This window comes from Rousettus aegyptiacus, unplaced genomic scaffold, assembly GCF_014176215.1.
Source record: "Rousettus aegyptiacus isolate mRouAeg1 unplaced genomic scaffold, mRouAeg1.p scaffold_m13_p_2, whole genome shotgun sequence".
NCBI classification, from domain to species: domain Eukaryota; kingdom Metazoa; phylum Chordata; class Mammalia; order Chiroptera; family Pteropodidae; genus Rousettus; species Rousettus aegyptiacus.
The window spans coordinates 134441971-134461390 of NW_023416295.1; the positions used below are offsets into that span (position 1 = coordinate 134441971).

Here is a 19420-nt window from a genome sequence, read left to right on the forward strand (position 1 = left end):
TACAAGTGTTCACTGGTCTATTTGTTTAAACTGTTGAATTTTAATAAAATTATTATGATTTTCCCTCAATAGGTCATCATGCCAACTAAAAAACACTGCTTCAGAATATTAAAAATATCGAGCTTAGGGGTGTAACTGCTCATAGTGTTTTATAAAACTGTATTCTCAAATTTATACATATAAACAACTGCCTTAGAAAGACATTTTCAGCATTTTACAAGGTATCTCTTTGCTGTGTGTTTGACCTATTCCTGCCTTGGAAAAAAAGAGAGAAAATGAATTGCTGCATTTCCTGTAGCACCTTTGACTTACTCATAGAACAATTTGTTTTAAGCTAGAGATCTATTAAAGTGGTTTAAATTTCTATTTGTCAGTGAACCTCTATGTTTCATTGCTTACTTAGGGTTTGCTAAGAGCAGTATATATTATGCCATTTAGAAAGAAAAATAAAAAGCCTTGCTTAGGAAAGCACATTTCAACATCAAAGCAATAGATATGCATTTTAAAGTTACTCTGGGCCAATTTTGATTTTGACTTTTTGGTTGTGAAAAGACATTAACCATTTTTTTAAAAGTGATTTGTTATGGATAGAATACAGCACAGCACATGTGTGGGAGAATGACACATATGTGAGATGAGACAGAAAGAGTAGCAATAATGAGACAACACTGAATTCTGAGAATCAGAATGGAAATCCAACCTGTGGTATCTGTCTTGCACATGTGTGCCACTGGTCATGGGAGGAGAGAAAACCTGGGTTAAGTAATGCAGCCAAGCCCAGCTGTCAGAAACGCAATCCAAAGCTATGTCCCCAGAAAGGGACACATCCAAATAGTGTTATTATGGGTGAGAAGAGCAGAATTATTATGGTCTTTTTCAGTGGCGTCATTATGGAAACTTTCACCATGATTATAGCCTTGACAGCAAACTGAGGGAATGATAGTCCTCAAGCGAAAATTTCACTGAGTAAATTTGTGTTAGAAGTTTGAAAAAAAAAAAAATTCCAATAGTAGAAAGAGCTTCGAATTAGATTATTACAAGTATATATTTCATATTAATATTTCTACATAGAACTGAAAGGCCTTTTTTGGAAAACATGTTTATATTGATATTCTTCAAATACTAATATTATTCTTAGGATAGTACAGGATTTTTCTTGTTTTAACATACTGATTCTTATGTCCTTAATCAATATTTATGAAGAAAAATCTTATGAATGCTTAAAGCATTGATCTGGGTCATTATTATAAATATATTTTTATGACTTATGTTGCATATCATTTGTATGTAGTAGATCATCTCTGTTATCCTTTAGTACGATTTTTTTCATTACTATCATTGTCATTAAGTAACAGAAAACATAAACATAGACTAGTTTTCTAATAATGATTATAATGGCTTAATTTTCTTTAAAAATTTTGTTTGGGATTACCAAGGTTACCAAAGGGGCACATAAATATTCTACAGTAACATAATTAGTACAATGATAGAGAATAATCCTTCACAGATGGTATAAAGGAGTAAGAGAAAAAGCTCATAATGAGAACAGGAAGTGGTGTAATATAAATTCACTCATGTTGCACAGATTGAATTGTGCGTGGGGAGGTGTGGGAGATGAACAAAATTAAACCCCCTCATCATACTCTGAAAATTGCCATCTTGCAGTCATCAGGTCCTCCTCCTTCTCAGATGTTGTAGCTATGCTCCCAGACCAACAGAAGAAAATTTCATGGTTCAACATATTCCCACTTAGTTGATGTACTCATTTACAATTATGGCTATTAAATGCTGATGATATGCATGTTAAGATGACTTTACATATCCATATCTGTTAGAAAAGTGTTCTATTGTGGCTCTTCTCTCATAATGTAATAAAAAATACATTTTAGTTCTGCTAGAAGAGCTGTAGACATGGTCTGTTATTGGGCATTGAGACTAGCCTATTTATCAATTCACATTTATTTATTTATTTATTTATCTGCACATACCAATTTATTCATACATTTTGATTAGGATTCTTGAATATCAAAGTGTATGTGCATACGTTTGTGTGTGTGTGTGTGTGTGTGTGTGTGTGTGAGAGAGAGAGAGAGAGAGAGAGAGATAAAGAGATAAATTGGGCATTTATTATGTTCCAAGAACTGTTCTAAGTGCTCTATATCACTTATTATATATCATACACACACACACACACACACACACACACACACACACACATATATAAAATCTAACATTGACCCTAAGTACTATTATTATTCTATTTTACATGTGGGAGCCAAGGTAACCAAGGCCCAGAGAAGTAGAAAATGATGGAAATAACCTAGAAACTCAGTATACACTGACCCTAGAGTGCACACACTTAGTTAAAAAAGCTTATTCAAAATGTAGATAATATTTGTTCAGTGAAGGATTGTACTCACAATTTGTATATTACACAATTTATATTGACATTACTTACAAAATAATTTTTCGCAATTGTTCCTCATGAGTAGTAGTTGTTGCTTTATCAATATCAATATAGTCAATAACGTAAGTGCTCTTACTGACCTTTCTATTGACAGTTTCAGGCATCATTTTTGTGCTTTGGGATATACTGTGATATCAAATTCTGGTACCATGTTTCTCAGTGGTTTTATTACTTTTAATGAGGGATATTTTCATGCCACATCTTCTAAATACTAAAGACAGGTAGAAGGATTTGAAATGGAAGCCCTCAGACTTCAGTTTCTAGATACATTTTAAAAATGAGAGAAATAAGCTCTATTGATTATAATTTGCTTGTGTGTTGTTCTTAGAGAGTCCAGGCTTCTGTCAAGTGCTTTGCAGCATCACAATCATGTAACTCTCATGAAGACTTCACAAAGGCCATTTTGCTCTTGGAGCTCACATCTGTAGGAAACTATTCTCCAGTGATTTGAGATTCTACTTTAAGATGATTTTAGGATATTATAATAAGACTGGCCAAATATAAATCTGTAGTGTCATATAGAAATCTGAACTGATATAATATGGACAATATCGTCCCTTTTTTTATTTGTGTAAGGAACATTGCTATTACCAAAAATGGGATAGGAAAGTCAGGGTCTTAACAATCAGAAAACCAAAATGTAGTGCTGAGTGCTTCAAAAATATCTGAAAAAGTATCTAGAAGATATTAATCAACTTGTTAAGAAAGATACTTTAAATTATTCTTCTATAGTGTTTGGCTTCAAAGGTTGCTATCCAGATGCACAGCTTGGTGATAATGAGATGAGATGATGTAGGAAAGTGCTTAGCATTGCATCTAGCTCAGAGTAAGCAATCACTAAATGCTGGCTATTGTATTCTCATCTAGCAGCTAAAACGTAGAGGTTAAGAGCACAATCTCCACAGTGGACTACCTGGGCATGAATCCTGGCATTACCAGTTATTGACTAGAAAACCTAGGCAGTGGTTCTCAACCCTGGGCAGTTTTGTCTCTCAGGGGACATTGGGTAATGTTCGGAGACATTTTTGGTTGTCACAATTAGGGCTGGGGGGTCCTACTAGAGGCCAAGGATACTGCTAAGAATCACAAAGTATTCAGAACAGCATCTGCACAGCAAAGAATTATCTGGTACAAAATTCGAATAGTGCTGAGGAACCCTGACCTAGAACAATTAACTAATAGTGCCTACTTAGCTAATAAAAAGAAAGCCCTTAGAAAAGTATCTCCTGTAGTAAGCCCTCATTAAATACTGAGTCTTGTTACTCATATAGTAGAAGGCTTGCTATATGCCAGGTATTGTCCTAGATGCTAGATATACAGTAGAAGCAAAATAGGCCTGGTCTCCAGCCTTGAGGAGCTTGCTGTTTCTGACTTGCAGGGGTCACTGTTGAGGTAACCATTGCTCTTTAGGGGCAGTAGCATCTATCACTGTTGGGACCACCTGATGATCAATAAGCCTACCCCCTTTTAGAGTACAAGCTCCTTCTCTTTTAAAACAAATTTTGGTTTTAGACTTAGAAGAATCCGCCAAAAGAAGAATAATATTAGACTTAGCTGCCCAGTCACATTACCTGAACTTCAGTATCATGAACCTCTCATACCCATCTATATGCAGACACTGCCAGAATTTCCAAACATATTTTGAGAGTAGGGTGGTCCCTTTCATGTTAGTAGTTCTCCAGTTAGAGCCCTCTTTGCCCCAGGACTTTCTCTTTCCTCCCCCACTGGCTGTGGGCATCCTAGTATCTCTTCATTAGTGCTGGGATCCTTGAGTTTCATCTATATCCTACCTACTTCCGTATTCCTTCAGGGTTGCCAGAAACATCTCAGGTGCTTGCTCTTGTTCCTATAGCCTCTTGTGGCTCAGTGAAGGAGTGTCTCTATTGCCTTTGCAGGTGCTGTTTAGAGAGGAGACATTTTTTGGGGTCCTGAATTGGAGGTTTATGGTTTTACCTGGACCAAGCTGTAAAGTGTGGTCTGAGTCAGTACGTTTAGGCTTGGGTATAGAGGCACTGTATGCCAACTATTTCCAGTTCTTGATCCAGTTCTGACATTGGGACCTCACCCTAATAGTGTGTGTGTTTGTGGGGGGGGGGCAGTGTATCTGATTGGAATTCACTGTGCTAATAACTGGTACCTGTTGTTCCTAAGAAAAGCCCTGTCCCTATGCTGCTATATGCCTACTGAGTCACAGTTGTTTTTTTAGGCCCCATTCTGCTGGTTCAGTTCATCTAAGTGGGCTTTTGCTTTGGTTTTATTTTAGCCCTCTGGTTATCTGAGTAACACAGTGTCTCTGAAAAGGCTGATTATAGAAGCATTATCTGTTCCTAACCACCTGTCTAGACTTTCCATTCCTACCTCCCTCACTCCCACACTCTGTATGCTCTAGCAATATAAACCACTGGTAGGTCCATGAATGTTCCATGCTTCTGCATACCTCCATGCTTTGCATATTCTGCTTTCTCTGTCTGCATTTCCCAACTTGAACCATGCCTGAGTTCACCTTTACCTCTTTGAGTATTAGATATTGAACTGCTGCCTCCCTTCTTCCATGTCTAGTCCATAGCTTGTTCAGTTATCCCATCCCTCTCTTTCATCTTGGCTTCCACATTTCTCCCTTTCCCAGTGGAGTATTTCTGAATTCAGCCTACTAGATTTATAAACCAGAATCTATTGGATTTAAATCAACTTCAGCATATTGTAGTATATTGACTCTTCTGAGGACCTAACCATCATGTATAATATTGTTTCTGTTAAAAATGAAGGCCAACGTCTTGAGAACTGATCAACCGATGATGTTTTGAAATAGCCACATTTATAAATTGTAGATTGACCATAGCAAAATGTGTATGTATATGTGCATACATATTTATATATTGCATTTATATCTTCTGCATTTATGCTCATACTTTATGAGAAAAGAGGGAAGAATTAACAAGAATGCTAAAAATAAGAAATCAGAAAACAAAATTAGACTATATTTCTAGTGAGTGAATGTGAGATTATACAGATAAGGGGGAGAAGGTATGCAAATAGGAAATATGTGAATGAATCATTGGATGTTGAAATTTAAATAAGAAATATATCATTGATGTTTGGGCCTAATTTCCTAAATTAGAGACAGAGGTATATCTTTAACATATCCGTATGTAACTCAGAGCCATATCTAATGTAGTACTAAGGTAGAAATTCCTATTTCATCTTCCACATGGTAGAAAGAAAACACTTGTGGAACAAAAGAGATAGAAATGGGTGACTTGGAGTAGCATTCAAATAGGAAATCCGAGATGAAAGAAAGCAGCTTGTTTTAAACTGCACTCAGATATTATGATTTGAATAAAGTTTTAAACCCTAATAATTTTCCTAGCCTGGACTAAGGAGATAGTTGGATTTGATAATTAGTATGGACCATGCTTCCCAGGACCTCTCTGTAAAACTTTGTGTGAGATAAATTGTGTTTGCGTGTGAGATTATCAGTCATTGTCTAGAGTTGTGCAGCAAGTACAGCCAGGATTGTAAGCCTTGCTTCAGTGGAGAAATAGGAAGAATGGAAAGTGACTTATCCTTTCAAAGCCAAGGTAGCTGTGTTGTTTTATCTTCCAAACCTTGAAAAGGAAAACGAATTCAACTCTGTTCTACAAATATTTATTGAATTCCTCTCTTTCTTGGGCTATCGTTGCTAGTAGTTATTTGGATAGAAGAAAAGTATTATGTATATTTCTTGCTCTCAAGGAGATTAAAATTAGTCTTTCTGAGGATGTAAGACTGGCATATGAAGCAATTAGACAAGAAACAGAGAAATATATAAGGCAGCACAAAGTGCTACACTGAAAAATAATGTAAGTGAGGAGTAGACAACAAGAGCTGTGGACTATCATGAAAGGGGAAGAATTGCAAAGAAGGTGATATGTGACATGTTAAGTCTCAATTTCAATATAATTCCAGGATTATTTTAATGCCCAGTCCCCCTCTGTTTTAAAGAGTGTAAAATATAGCGAAGAAATTATGTGTAGACCATAATTTCTTAAAATCTAAATTTACACAGGAAAAAAAAACTAAGAACATTAATCTGTTAAGTGTTCTTAACATTCTTTGTAGGTCAGTTCACAACTATCCCCGAAACTAATGATGGAGCTGAGGGCAGACAAGCCCAATGCTTTTATTTTGCTTTGGAAGATGTTTCTGGCCATTAAATTAGAATTATTTTCTCTGACATTCCAGAAATTTATAGCATTTCTAAGAAAATACTCAACCCACACTGTAATCATCTAAGGGGAAGTTTTGAAACTGCCATTAACTAAGACCCTCTATTATGCCTTTTTCTAAGAACATATTCATCTCAGAATGCTACAAAAGACTAAGTTCTTTTCATAATTCTAGGATTCCCACACAGACTTGCCAGTTCATATTCCAAGGGGAAAGGAGAGAGTCTGGTCTTAATACATAGCAATATAAAACACTATTATATTTTTTGTATATATTATAGTTTAGTTCATTGGGGTTATCATTTACTTACCTTTTAAATCAAATATTAAACTAGTTGGCAATGCAAAGGAATATTTGAAGGCAAAATAAATCCTTTACTTAGTTATTTGAGCAGACAATACACTGTTATGAAAAGGCATACAAGTAGGTAGCAAAGTCATCAATAAACGAGACAATAGGTCATACTTATTGTTTTCTACATGGACTATGCTGAAAAGGAGAATTACAAAATTGATCTTTGCATGTGGAAAGCTTATCACAGAATGACAGAAGATAAGACATGCCCCCAAATATACATATCAACAGCAGTTATGAAAACAAGTTAACAGACAATATTTGCCTTCTTTTCTGCTTCCATAGCATCTAGACTTGCTCTAACTAAGTCTCTTATCACATTGTTTTGGTCTTCTTTTCTAGACATAAACATAACTAACTAATGATATAAACAAATTACTCTTTATCTAGGGGAAATTATATTTGTTGCTTACAGGAGTCAGTAAACGATGACCCTGCAAGGCCAAATTTGGGGCCTATTTTTGTAAGACCTCTTGCACTCAAAACAGTATTTACATTTTTAAATGATTGTTTAAAAAATTTTAAAGAATAAAGAATATGCAACAGAGATGTATGTGGCTTGCAAAGCCTAAAATATTTAGTATCCAGCCTTATACAGAAAATTTTGCTTATCTTTGCTTTAAAGAATGACTCTCCAGGGGAACATATGAATGAGTCATAGGAAACTTGTGGAGATGGATTTTTTAGAGAATAGGCTAAACTCTTGTAACAAAGAGACCCAAAATGCAGTGCTCAAATAAGAAAAATTTATTTCTCATATAACAATCCAGAGGTAGGCAGGTGGTTCCAGGGCCGATGGGTAGCTCTGCCATGAGATTATTTGAGGATCCACATTGAAGAACTTGGTTTACTACCACAATATTCTTATTACAATCTGAGGGAAAGGTGATTGGAGAGCAGTCAGTTTCTTTTCTAGTAATAAAATCTGGATTGTAGCACATGTGACTTCTACTCACATCCTGTTGACTTAAGTCACCCGGCCACTTTAGCTGCAAAGGAGACTAGGGAATATAGTTTTTTGCTGGATATTCTTGTGCTTAGATGAAAGGAGGGATTTCTATTACTAAAAAGAAGAGAATTATTGGTATTGGAGGACAACTAGCAGTTTCTGTCATAGTGAGACAGACAGTTCATAGTATTGGATCCTTCCTGATCTTTGTTTATTGCGAAATACTCAGTACATAGCAAGTGCACAGTATATAATTATTAACTGATTAAAGTGAGCAGAAAAGTGGAGGCAATCCTTAGCCCAGGAATGGACACTTAGGAAGAAATCCAAGTCTTGAAATGGAGGAGACACAAGCTTGGTGGGATTAGATGTAAGGCTCCTGGGAATGCATACATTAGCAGTGGTGATTATGTAGCTTCTAGTAAGGTGAAGTCCAGAGATTAGTTTAGATAGTAAACAAATCTTCTGCGCTTTATCCAGGGGTATTTTCACTTTCAAATAGTGAATTTAATTTAGAAAAAGTCATAGAGGTGGGAAAAACTATAAGAGGGTGATAAAATAGGGTGGGGACAGGGTCTGAGGATGAGTGGGAGTTGGGGACGATATTTAGTCTGTTGAATGGGGCAAATCCAGTAGCCATCACAGTTCAGTCAGGCATCATTTGAGGGATCTGGCATTCTGATAGTTATTAGCAGGATTCATCCATTCCTGAGGGACAACAGAGGTAATTGGCCAGATCCTGACAGAGCATCAGAACCTCCACAAAGATGGGTGTGCAGGGCAGAGTTTAGAGTTCTAGGCTGGAAAACTGAAGTAGAAGCTTAACTTTGTAGATGGGCCAACATAGTGGGGATGAGAAATGATTTATTTCAGAGACTGCACAAATTTCAAAACTATTTTTGTTGAATCTCTGAGCAATAAGACTTAATTCTAAGCCCCGCTTCTGATTTTCTGGCATCATTATCATAACTGGCTCAGAAACTGAGGGGAAGAATGTACGGGGCCTCAGGAAACAAGGGCAGGCAGGGGTTGACATAAGGGCTAATATCTGAAACTCTGGATTGAGAAACTGAGTATACTGTGCCCTGTATCCTTTGGGACTTTCTAATGCTGTTTACTTTCTTGCAGTGAAAATAATAATAGTTAAAAAAAAAAAAAAAGAAACAATTTTGATAGGGTAATTGATCATGATAATGAATATTTGGTGTATTATCTGAAAATAATTTGATTATTATAATTAAAGAAGGATAAAAGCAGAACAGACTCCCAAAATTGATGTCTCAGGTCAAATTGACCTATTACATGGCAGAAGAAATTGTGTATTTCAGCACTTAGGCTCTGCATAATTGATGGGGCACTATGTACTATCTATCTCTTTGGCTATTCGGCCAAGATTCTGAGGTTGCCAATTTGTAACCACATTTTATAGGTGTAAAACTGTTTTATAGATCTTTAGTCCTTATTCTTGTCAATAGGTATCAAACATTAATGATATATAATAGAAATTTCATCTTGATCCTGTTATGGTTTTTCTTTTCTTTCTTTTTTTTTTACACTAATAATTCTGCTAAAGCCAAGCCAAAGACACTAGCACATGTGTGGATAAAAAGATAGTCAGCTTTTGAATGGATATATATATATATATATATATATATATATATAGTCTCATCTTTAGGGACTGCATGAATATTTGATCAGACCTCAGGGAAAATAAAGAATGACTTTTGATTCAGTTTTCACTTAAAATTTTTTTCATATATGTTTATCTTTTGCACTTATAGGTACTCTATTAATAGATGAACACTGTATAAAGAGTAATTACGTGTGTATTTAAATCATAGCTAGGTACTGTGTATGGGATAATTTACCAGAGAGAAAAATAATGATTCATGAATTTAGACACTTTAATGTTAAGGGGAGTAATTGTTAATTTAAGCGATATACACACAACTGGTGGCAGTATACAAAGGTGCAGTTTTGCCTTTTGATTTACTGCTAAGACTGTGAAAACTTAATTTTTTAAAAAGAAATTTAAACATTTTATTTACTCAAGATTTCAGTCGCTTTATTAAAGACAGAAGCATGCTCCATAAAGCATAATAGTTCATGAATTTAATTTTCCTTGTATACTTAAGACATTGGCTTGTGATATTAATTGACAAATTGTGTACATTCAATTTGGGTTCGATTTGATCTAACATTTTGGATTAAGTAAGAGTCCAGCAAATTACTGATTCTTAAGTTTATTACATATGGTCAAATGATGTTGAGACTATTATCTATAGATAATGAGGCATTATCAACAGAGGAATACAATTAGTGTATTACAGTGGTGGAGGACATTCATCATCATCATCATCATCATCATTTTCGCTGTCATTGTCATCATCATCAACCCTTTTGTTTGCTAATGTTTCTGCCAATTTTATCTTAGTCTTGAACAGTATTGCATTTTGGAGAAAAATGATAAACAGGAATACTGTTTTGGCTTGTTTAGCGTCTTTATTTTGCTGGTAACAGAGCAACTGTAACTTTACCGGTGAGGTTCTGAGAGACTGCTTCACACTCGCTCAGAGTATTTTCTGATTATAAACTCAAGTGCAAGTTTAATTTTAATCCACAATGAGGATTATAACAGTGAACTAAATCAGAATATTCATACTAGTTGATCACTATTGCTCTCTCTGAGGGAAAATGTACCTGAGAAGCTGAATTATTATCATAATGTTATATTAGCGTAGGCTCAAACAAAGTGGAATAATCTTAATAACTTGTATTATATCTGTTATATATAAAATTTTAATACTTTATTTTTAAACTTCAAATTTTGTTGTTTGTAGCCCCCCTACATCCTGACTACGTTTTGTTCTACTTATGTAATGAAAATTCCAACATACAACTCATAAATGGTTTGTTTCAGTTAACCATTTAGTTGTTAAATCCAGGATTAGAATCTGTTTTTGTTTTTGTTTTTTTGAATGGTTAGTTGATGCTTATGTTTTGGATTTCTGATTATATTCATATGTGTATGTTTTTATGTGGTTTGGTATTTACAACGTTAAGCCAACGAATGTTTTTGTAAGTAATACATGAAGATACATATGTTTACTGCACATTGAATTAAATTATAATTAGCTATAGATTTGAAAGAAACTTTTGAGATTTTTGAGGGGGGTTCAATGAAGATAAAATACAGAAGGGGAATTTCCAGGTTGACTTTCCAAGAGTATATCCTTGTACTCTCTTAACCTAGTAATATAAAAGGCACACAGGTGTATTAAGGATGAGTATGTGGGATCATTAGTTGTGGGCTTGCCCCATGAAAAAGTTGTGGATTACTTATATATTTTGCCCAATAAAATTTTATGAAGAATTATTTCAAAATGGTTTTTAAAGAAATCTTTTGGTTTAAAAATTTAGTTCAGCTTACAACTTAATAGTTTAGAATAACTAGTTGAGAGATTACATGATACGTAGTTTTGTGAATTTGAAAAGCCTAAATTAATCCAAAAATTAAGAGATATGTATTTGCTTATCTTCAGAATATATTTTTATAAAAGTTAACTTAAGATGAGGGTTTATCTACTCTGCAGAGTGTGCATCATCGTCATGTTGGTAAGGTACTATCATGTAATAATGTAAAGCACATTGGCCTAGGTTGGGATCTTGGCTCTACCACTTGAATTTGGTGGGTTTATTCCTATATCTTATCAAAATTAATTGTGATCGATCTATCAGAGGAAGCCATTGAGAGGACATTACAGCCAGTTAACCCTTGAACTGGACCTGGACAACTGGAGGCTTCTCACCTTCTCCATGTCCTTGGAATGTACACTTTCCCCATCATTCCCACTGTAGAAGCCAGTTTCAAGGATGCAATCTTGAGATAACAGTGTTATTGAGACCATCTTGACTGAATATGTGACTAAACCCAGCTAAGAGCTCTATATATACTTTTAAGATTCAGGTGGGCCCAGGTGGAGATCTACATTTTTTGCAGCCACCAAGACAATTCTCATATGTAAGTTTCCTTGCTTATTAAACCTGCCACCTAGCAATCTGGAGTGGCCTGCCTCTTTCTTCAATTTCTTCTTGCCCTCCAGATATGGGGACCAGTTTCACTTAGGAATCTCTTGAGGTTTTCAACTAAGTTCTTAGAAATGATCTATGATTTTGAGTCACTTATGGTGACAGCCCAAGTGTCTTGGCTTCCCTGTGCCTCTTTTTATCATCTATAATTTCTATTATTATGGACCTAATAATAATCCCATTTATTCAAAGTTGCTGTGAGATTTAAATGAGATTGTTTAAGGACTTTGCAAACCGCATATATAGCATCAATAAAAATTTATTGGCTATTAAAATTGTTACTATTATTTTGCTTTGAAAGTTTGCACTATAAAGACATGGATATATTGAAAGGAGAGCAAGAGCAATGGACAATAACTATAATAATAATTCTAACTTGGTATATTTATAACCTGAATTTAGATGACAACAACTTTTCATAGTTAGGGACGGGAAGAAAAGGATAATTTGGTGAGTTGGAACATTTTTTATCAAACGTACTCTGCCTGATATTAGACTGTTTTTATAATTTAATTTTCACATGGTATTTTTATTATTCTGGTTATTTGAGGGAAAATTAATTTAAGTTTTTACATAGTGCAGATGGAATCTGTCAGTGAGCAGAGACTCATTTAATTCATGATGGTCATCGTAGTGCTACAGTTTCAGTGCAAAAGAAAACATTACCAATTTCTTTGTTATTGGAAGATGGACAAATCCCTTCTCTTTATTTTTACTGCTAACACACTAAAAATATTAGACGAAGCTCCAATCTTTCTTTTTAAGTAAATACTCATATTTGCTATTATGTTCATAGTTGCATTGAGCTACAGCCTATTTTAGAAATAAACCAATCTCTCTCTCCCCTTTCTCCTTTTGCCCATGTATATGGGGAATGCATAGCACATTGTTTAAATCCCTAGAAGTGGTTATTACATCCCCATATGAACTCATCACTTCATCTTGGTAATCCCATGACTAAAAATGAATATTTTGATGTAATTGCTTCTGAGCTACTTCATTATTTATTAATAACTGCTTTAAAATACCACTAGTTTTTTTCTTGGTGAGAGTTTTAGCCACTGCACACAGTAAAAATGGAAAATGTTGAAACAAACTTTTGTTTTAAACTCAATTCTTCAATTAAAAAGACCTAATACAATATGGACATGTTACTAAGCTTCAATTAAAAAGACCCAATACAGTATAGACATGTTACTAAGCTTTCTGTAAGCCTTAGTAGTAGCATTTAAATACTCCTTTTCCCAGCACATTTTTCTATGAAGAGGTAATTTTGTCAGCTTTTCTTAGCCCTTCTTTGAAAAGAAATTCAGTTTATATCGATTTTCGTCCATAAAAGAAAGATCATTTATAGTCCTATAGAAACAGACAGTGGTAGGCAGGATTTTATCTTAAGAATAATTTGATTGCCAAAAACTTTTATGTCAGTTTTCAAATGTGGAAACTTAAATTTTGTGGCCAAGTTTGGAAGAGTTAGAATGAAAATTACCATGAGGATATTGTGGCTCTTGTTAGTTTTAGTGGGTTCCACAGTCTCATTGCTTATAACAGCAATAACAATTTGTCTTAATCCTAAGAACCAACACGTGGTGTTTACTACATGCTACAAACAGCTAATTATCTGCATAGCTCGTGTTAGAACTTCATTCTTCTGAGTTCAAAGTTTGTTCTGATAGCCACCACCCTTTATTTTTCTGTGTTTAGTTTCTAACAGGAGAGCTTGTTGAGAAATTACTTAATATGTACTTGAAGTAAATTATTAATTCTGAAAACTGAAACGATAACAAAAATAAAGTAAAATTAATTCTCACATGGTGGTTTCTTTGACTTGATTTTCTGGTGAAGAACAGAATTGGGTCTTATAGTAATAATCATGGGAACTCAGAAATCTCTCTGAATATTACATAATCCTTGAGATGCATATAGAAGGCAGGAATGCTAATTTTACAAATTAGGAAACAGAAATGCAAATGAGGAAAGTGACCTTTCTTAAAATCACTACTAAGCTAGTCACTTAAGGAACTAAAAATGTTATCTTATATAATTACTTTTCTCTGGATTATTTTCTGTGTTGGTGCTCCTATATTTGCATTTCTGTTTGTGAGTACCAGTGAAGCTTGGCTAAAGAAAGGATGCCATGTTCAGGAGGCCATACAATTTAGTGGAAAGAATACTGGACCAGAAATTGTCATCCCTATTATGCCTCTAGCATGCTGGTGCTTTTGGGTGAAACAAGATTGTTCCTTGTCTCATTTTGCTCATTGAAAAAGGAAGTAGTAATAGTTATTCCTGTCAAGTTTCCACTGCTTTGTGAGAACAAAATGGAATATGGGTTCAAAGGGGAAGATATATTAATATATATTTTTGAAGGATGAATATTGACTAGTATCAGATATGCAGCTATATATATGTAATATATATATAATATACAATTTATAGTTCTATATATCGTCCCTGCTTTGCTACAGATTTAGTATTTTTATGGCCCATCTTTTCATCCTCTCATTCCTGTAATTCCTATGATTTACTAAGGCTTTAGATATTCCTATGACTTTAGATACTACATTCTGATAACTTCTAAATTTATATTGCTAACCTTGACTCTCTCTTGAGATCTGATTCTGTAGTGCCAGCCCCCAACTAGACACTTTCACATGCATATCTCATAGCACTTCAGAATGACCATTTTTAAAACTGAAATTTAATCTAGATGCCATCATTCTCCTACTGTATTTCCTTTCATTTGGCCTTTAAAGCTAGAAACTTTAGGCTTGATTAGATTCAGTTTTCTTTTTCTTTTGCCTTTTGCATGTGTTTTATTAGTGACCAAATTCTTTAGATTCTACTTTCTAAAAATCTCTTGAATTCTACCCCCTTCTGATGCTATTCAACAGCATTCAGACCCCCATAAAGTCTTCCTGGACTCAGGCATAAGGAATTCTTGAAAACATACTTTTAAAGGGAATAATGGATTTATATATTATTAGGGTAAGGTAACGGTTGATGGGAAATAATGAGGTGTTGACAGAGAGCTGAAAATTATGATGCAGTCATGACTAAACTTCTTGTGGGTATTCTCTCTGTCACATTCAAGTAACTTAAAAATCTTCGCCTGTGTCCTGGACCCCTGGGTTGGGGGTTTCAGGTAAAGAAACCATTCTGAGGCCAGGTTTTCTTCCTCCCATCAGCCTTCCACATTGCCTCTCGTTTCCACATTGCAACACAGATGGGAAGTTCATGCAAGCCCCAGTTTTGAAACATCTGTGAAATAACTCAGTTAATCAGGATGGGAGGAAAAAAAATATTATTTTTCCTATCACTACAGCATGAGCTAAATGGGGCTTCTGCTGGCCATGCTTGTGCTGGAGGGTCCCTCTTTCTTGCAAATCACCTTACCCCCATAGAGGGCGCAAAATAAATAAGTAATGGGCTGAGAGGAAAGGTTGGATAAGATGAGACATCTTGCCCTAAATTGTGACCCTGCATGAGTGAATAAGCTTCAAGCCTAAGCTGGATAGAGACCCATTAGGACCCTACTTACCACACTAGTGAGGCAGAAGATGGTTCTGTTCTTAAGCATCTCAATGCAAATATCCATGGTGTTTTTTACTTGGCCTTTCTCTAATCAGTTCACCAGATGAGCAGTACAAGGACCAGTAGCTCTGTATCACCATTATTGGTCAAAGCCAAAAATGTCAATTTGATTTGGGAAAGGTAGCTTAGGGAAATCAAAATATATTGTTTAAAATATGTGAAATCTAACAAAAAAGTATTGGGATTATTTGTTTCTCCTAGTTTATGGGTATCTTGAGGGCTTCTCCATGTTTGTGTATTTCCAATGATGGGCACAGACCAGGTGATTATATTTTTATTCTATAAATATGTGGGGCTAGAATGGTGGGGAACTTTGGATTAATCCTATAATCTGTTTCATCAAAGTTGTGTCCCTCAGGGAGGTTTCTGCCATACCACTCCAAAGGGAGTGCTTGGAAATGTGTGAGAGAACTTTGGGTTGTCACAATGACCGAAGATTCATTGGAATGGGGATCCAGAAGTGCTAAATGTTCTTCAATATATGGAACAGTCTTACACAAGGAAAGATTGTTCTCTCCTAATGCTAGTAGTTTCTCCATTGAGAACTATTCAGTTTCCCTACTCTAAAGCATAGAAAAAGAGAATGATTTGATCACAATGAAAACTGTTTCTGGTTTCTGTCAACCCTTTTCACACATTGTGAATGGAAGAGAATTATGTATGCTCAGTTAGCAGGTGGCTTGAATGATAGGTATTTCCTGTAAACTAAATCCATTTCTATCTCCATCTGCTTTCCCCATCTTCCGAGTCCTAAGATTGGAGTGCAAGACCCTACCAGATGGGAGCGCAGGGTAAAAGTTACTGCTCCCTGGCAAACTTCCCTTGTCTAGACTTTCTTTAAGCCTGGGGAGAGGCACACGAGAATTAAATTCTATCTGTTTCTTTCAACAAATGTGGTAAGACAATTTGATCTTAGTTTAATCCATTGCACAGAAGGCCGAGAGTGACTAATTTCAATGATCTTTTAAAAAATCTATTTAGAGCAAGCCTTCTGGCTGAAGACATCAGTGTGGGAGATGGCAGATAGATTTAAATCCAGTTTTCTATCATGAGGTAACAGAAAAGCTAAATGGCTCTTTCGTGGTCTTTTAGGTACTATTTTAGGAAGTACATCTTTTTGTTCATTGTTGACACTGACATGGCTGTAGTATCCGGGCTATAGGAAATGCGTAAGGAGAAAACTTGGAATCACGCTTCTTCAAACAGTGTTTGTTGATTTTCTGTCTCAAAAATGATATTTTGGGAAAAAAGTTTCTGAAACACAATTCAGTAATTCATGTAGTTTACCATCTTGTGTTATATGTAACATAAAGTTTCTTTGAAAGAATTTGCCAGGAGAGTCTGAAACTTGGTATTTATTTTATTCCTTGATAATGTTTTTTGAAAAGTGTTGCATGTAAAGGTACCTTATAAAGCCAAATTCTAGACTATTTAATGTATGTTTCTTTTTTTAGATACTCCCAGAAGTATAAAAGCATCCACTGCTACAGCTGAACAGTTGTTTCAGAAGCTGAGAAATAAACATGAATTTACTATTTTGGTGACCCTAAAACAAACCCACTTAAATTCTGGAGTTATTCTCTCCATTCACCACTTGGATCACAGGTAAGTAAGCGGAGCTGCTGTTTTCATTATATCTGGTTAAATGAACACATTAAAAAGAAGTAAACAAAACAAGTTATACAAGATTGGCTTAAAACAGCTAGAATAGTTTTGCTACATTCTGCAAAATCACAAACGGAAGTAATTGCGAGCTGCCTAAAAGCAGAACGTGCTGCTGCTGCTTTTGATGTTGCTAAGAGAATACAGAAGCCACCATTTCTAAAACAACTTTATTAATTACTAAATTCCTCATGAGATATATTCCTCAATGTTAAAGTCAAACATACTTCTTAATTTTGTGAATGTTTAGCCTCAAAAACATTATATTCTGTTCTTTAGAAAATTACCTGGGTTTAGAGTTTAGTAGCCTTATAATTTTAATCACTAACAGATAACATATTTTTCAACGCGAGTCTTAGATATTAGTGGTTATAGCTATAATCTTAGCTGTATAATGAATCAAAATACTATTTAGCATCTTCCAGTTTCTCCTATGTGTAGAAGCATGATTGGAAGAGCTGGTGGGAGTAATGGGGAGGAGGAAGCAGTAATTTATTCATAACACTTGGCATATACAGAAGTCACCATTAGATAATACCTAACACCTTAAAACGATTCATTCCTGCAAGAATAACTATGGTTCTGACATTGAAAATTCCTTTATGTTCATATTTTAAATACCTGCACCACCACTTACTATCTGTGGACCTTGGACAAACCACATAAACTCCCTGTGCCTCATTTTTTTCATCTGTAAAATGGGAATAATAATAGTACCTACTTTGTAGGTTATTGTGAAGATTAAAGAGTTCATATACGTAAAGTGCTTTACGTATGTGAAGGTGTTAATGATCCTGCTCAGGTGTGGGCAGAAGCCTCTTAGTTTCATATCAGAGATTAGGCTGCTTGGGACTTTGCATATCTTTACTAAATACTAAAGAGCAAACAGAAGCAAATGTATGTAGAGAACAAAATATTGCAGGATGACAAGGAGAGCAAGGTTCCTAATCACACTTGATCTGGTTTATTATCTAGGCTTTAAGGTATCACTTAGCTAGTTAGTGACAGAGTGAGGACCCAAGCCCATTTCTTCTGATTTTTGTGTCTCATATTTTTATAAGTCCACTGTGATATCTCCTAATCTGCCATCACCCTGACAGACCTTGTGTTATGGTTTGTGCTGGTCTTTTTCCTGTTATTGTTGCTGAAGTTATCTTTCTTCTCCTAGTCTCCTTCTCACTCATCTCTTTAAGTCTTGTCATTTCCTGAACACTTATTTATTTATTCTCCGTATTTGTTCACACACAAAAAACAATTTTAAAGTGGTTTATAGAGATATCTATGGGGCAAAAAGATAAAAATAAAATAAACTTTGCGAATCAGGGAATAGAAAAACAGAAGAATAATTGGATGATTAAGACAATGCAACTATTCTCGGTTCTGAGACCAGAGACATATTTTTTCTATGGCCTTTTATGAGGAAATAGTATCTTTAGAAAAAAAAGATTCAGAAAGCTTCCTGTTGTAGACGGCATCGCTCCACATCGACTTTGGAAAAGGCAAATCTACAGTGATGCCAGTGACAAGCATCTTGGTGCAAAGGTCTTTGAAACAGTATTGCCTTGGAGACCCTTGGTAGTGTGTACAAAAGTCCTGTGTAAACAAGTATTCCTGCTCAAAATGTCTATAGTGCCTGCTGTATGAAACCTTGATAAAAGACCATGTCTTTCAAGAAATATTTCATGTAAATGGCTTTTCTCAATTTGGCTTTTGAGAATAATATTGAATTCAAGTTGGATTTCTCTAATACTCAAATTGTGGTTGTTCTTTGTTGACAATTAAGTAAGAATTAAGTTTTAAGCATAAACAATGGAATTAGCAGAAATGCTGAAATTTTATTATAAAATTGAGGAGCCAAAGAAGGAAGTGCCTGAATGGAAAGTTCCCAACCCTGCCTGCGGGTGGCCAACACAGGCAATTCCCAAGAGCAGGGTTAACTTGCCTCAGGAAGTAGTTTGGGTTCTACTCTCATGTATTGTGGATGGATTCTATAGAATGTGGAAATTTTATTTTATCATTATTTATTTCTGTAGCATCAAATTTTTAATTTCTTCCCACATGTGGAAATTTTACTTAGCTATAAAGTCCAAATATTACAC

The 19420-nt window shown here is 35.1% G+C and overlaps 1 protein-coding gene across 2 annotated transcripts in view; it reads left to right on the plus strand.

Moving 5' to 3' along the window:
• Window positions 1-19420, plus strand: part of NELL2 (neural EGFL like 2) — a 301007-nt gene that overhangs the window by 25950 nt on the left and 255637 nt on the right. For both annotated transcript variants that reach the window (XM_016146451.2, XM_016146450.2), the window contains exon 4: window positions 17114-17264. In XM_016146451.2, the coding sequence (XP_016001937.1) occupies window positions 17114-17264 (151 nt within the window). The remainder of the gene's footprint in view (window positions 1-17113; window positions 17265-19420) is intronic.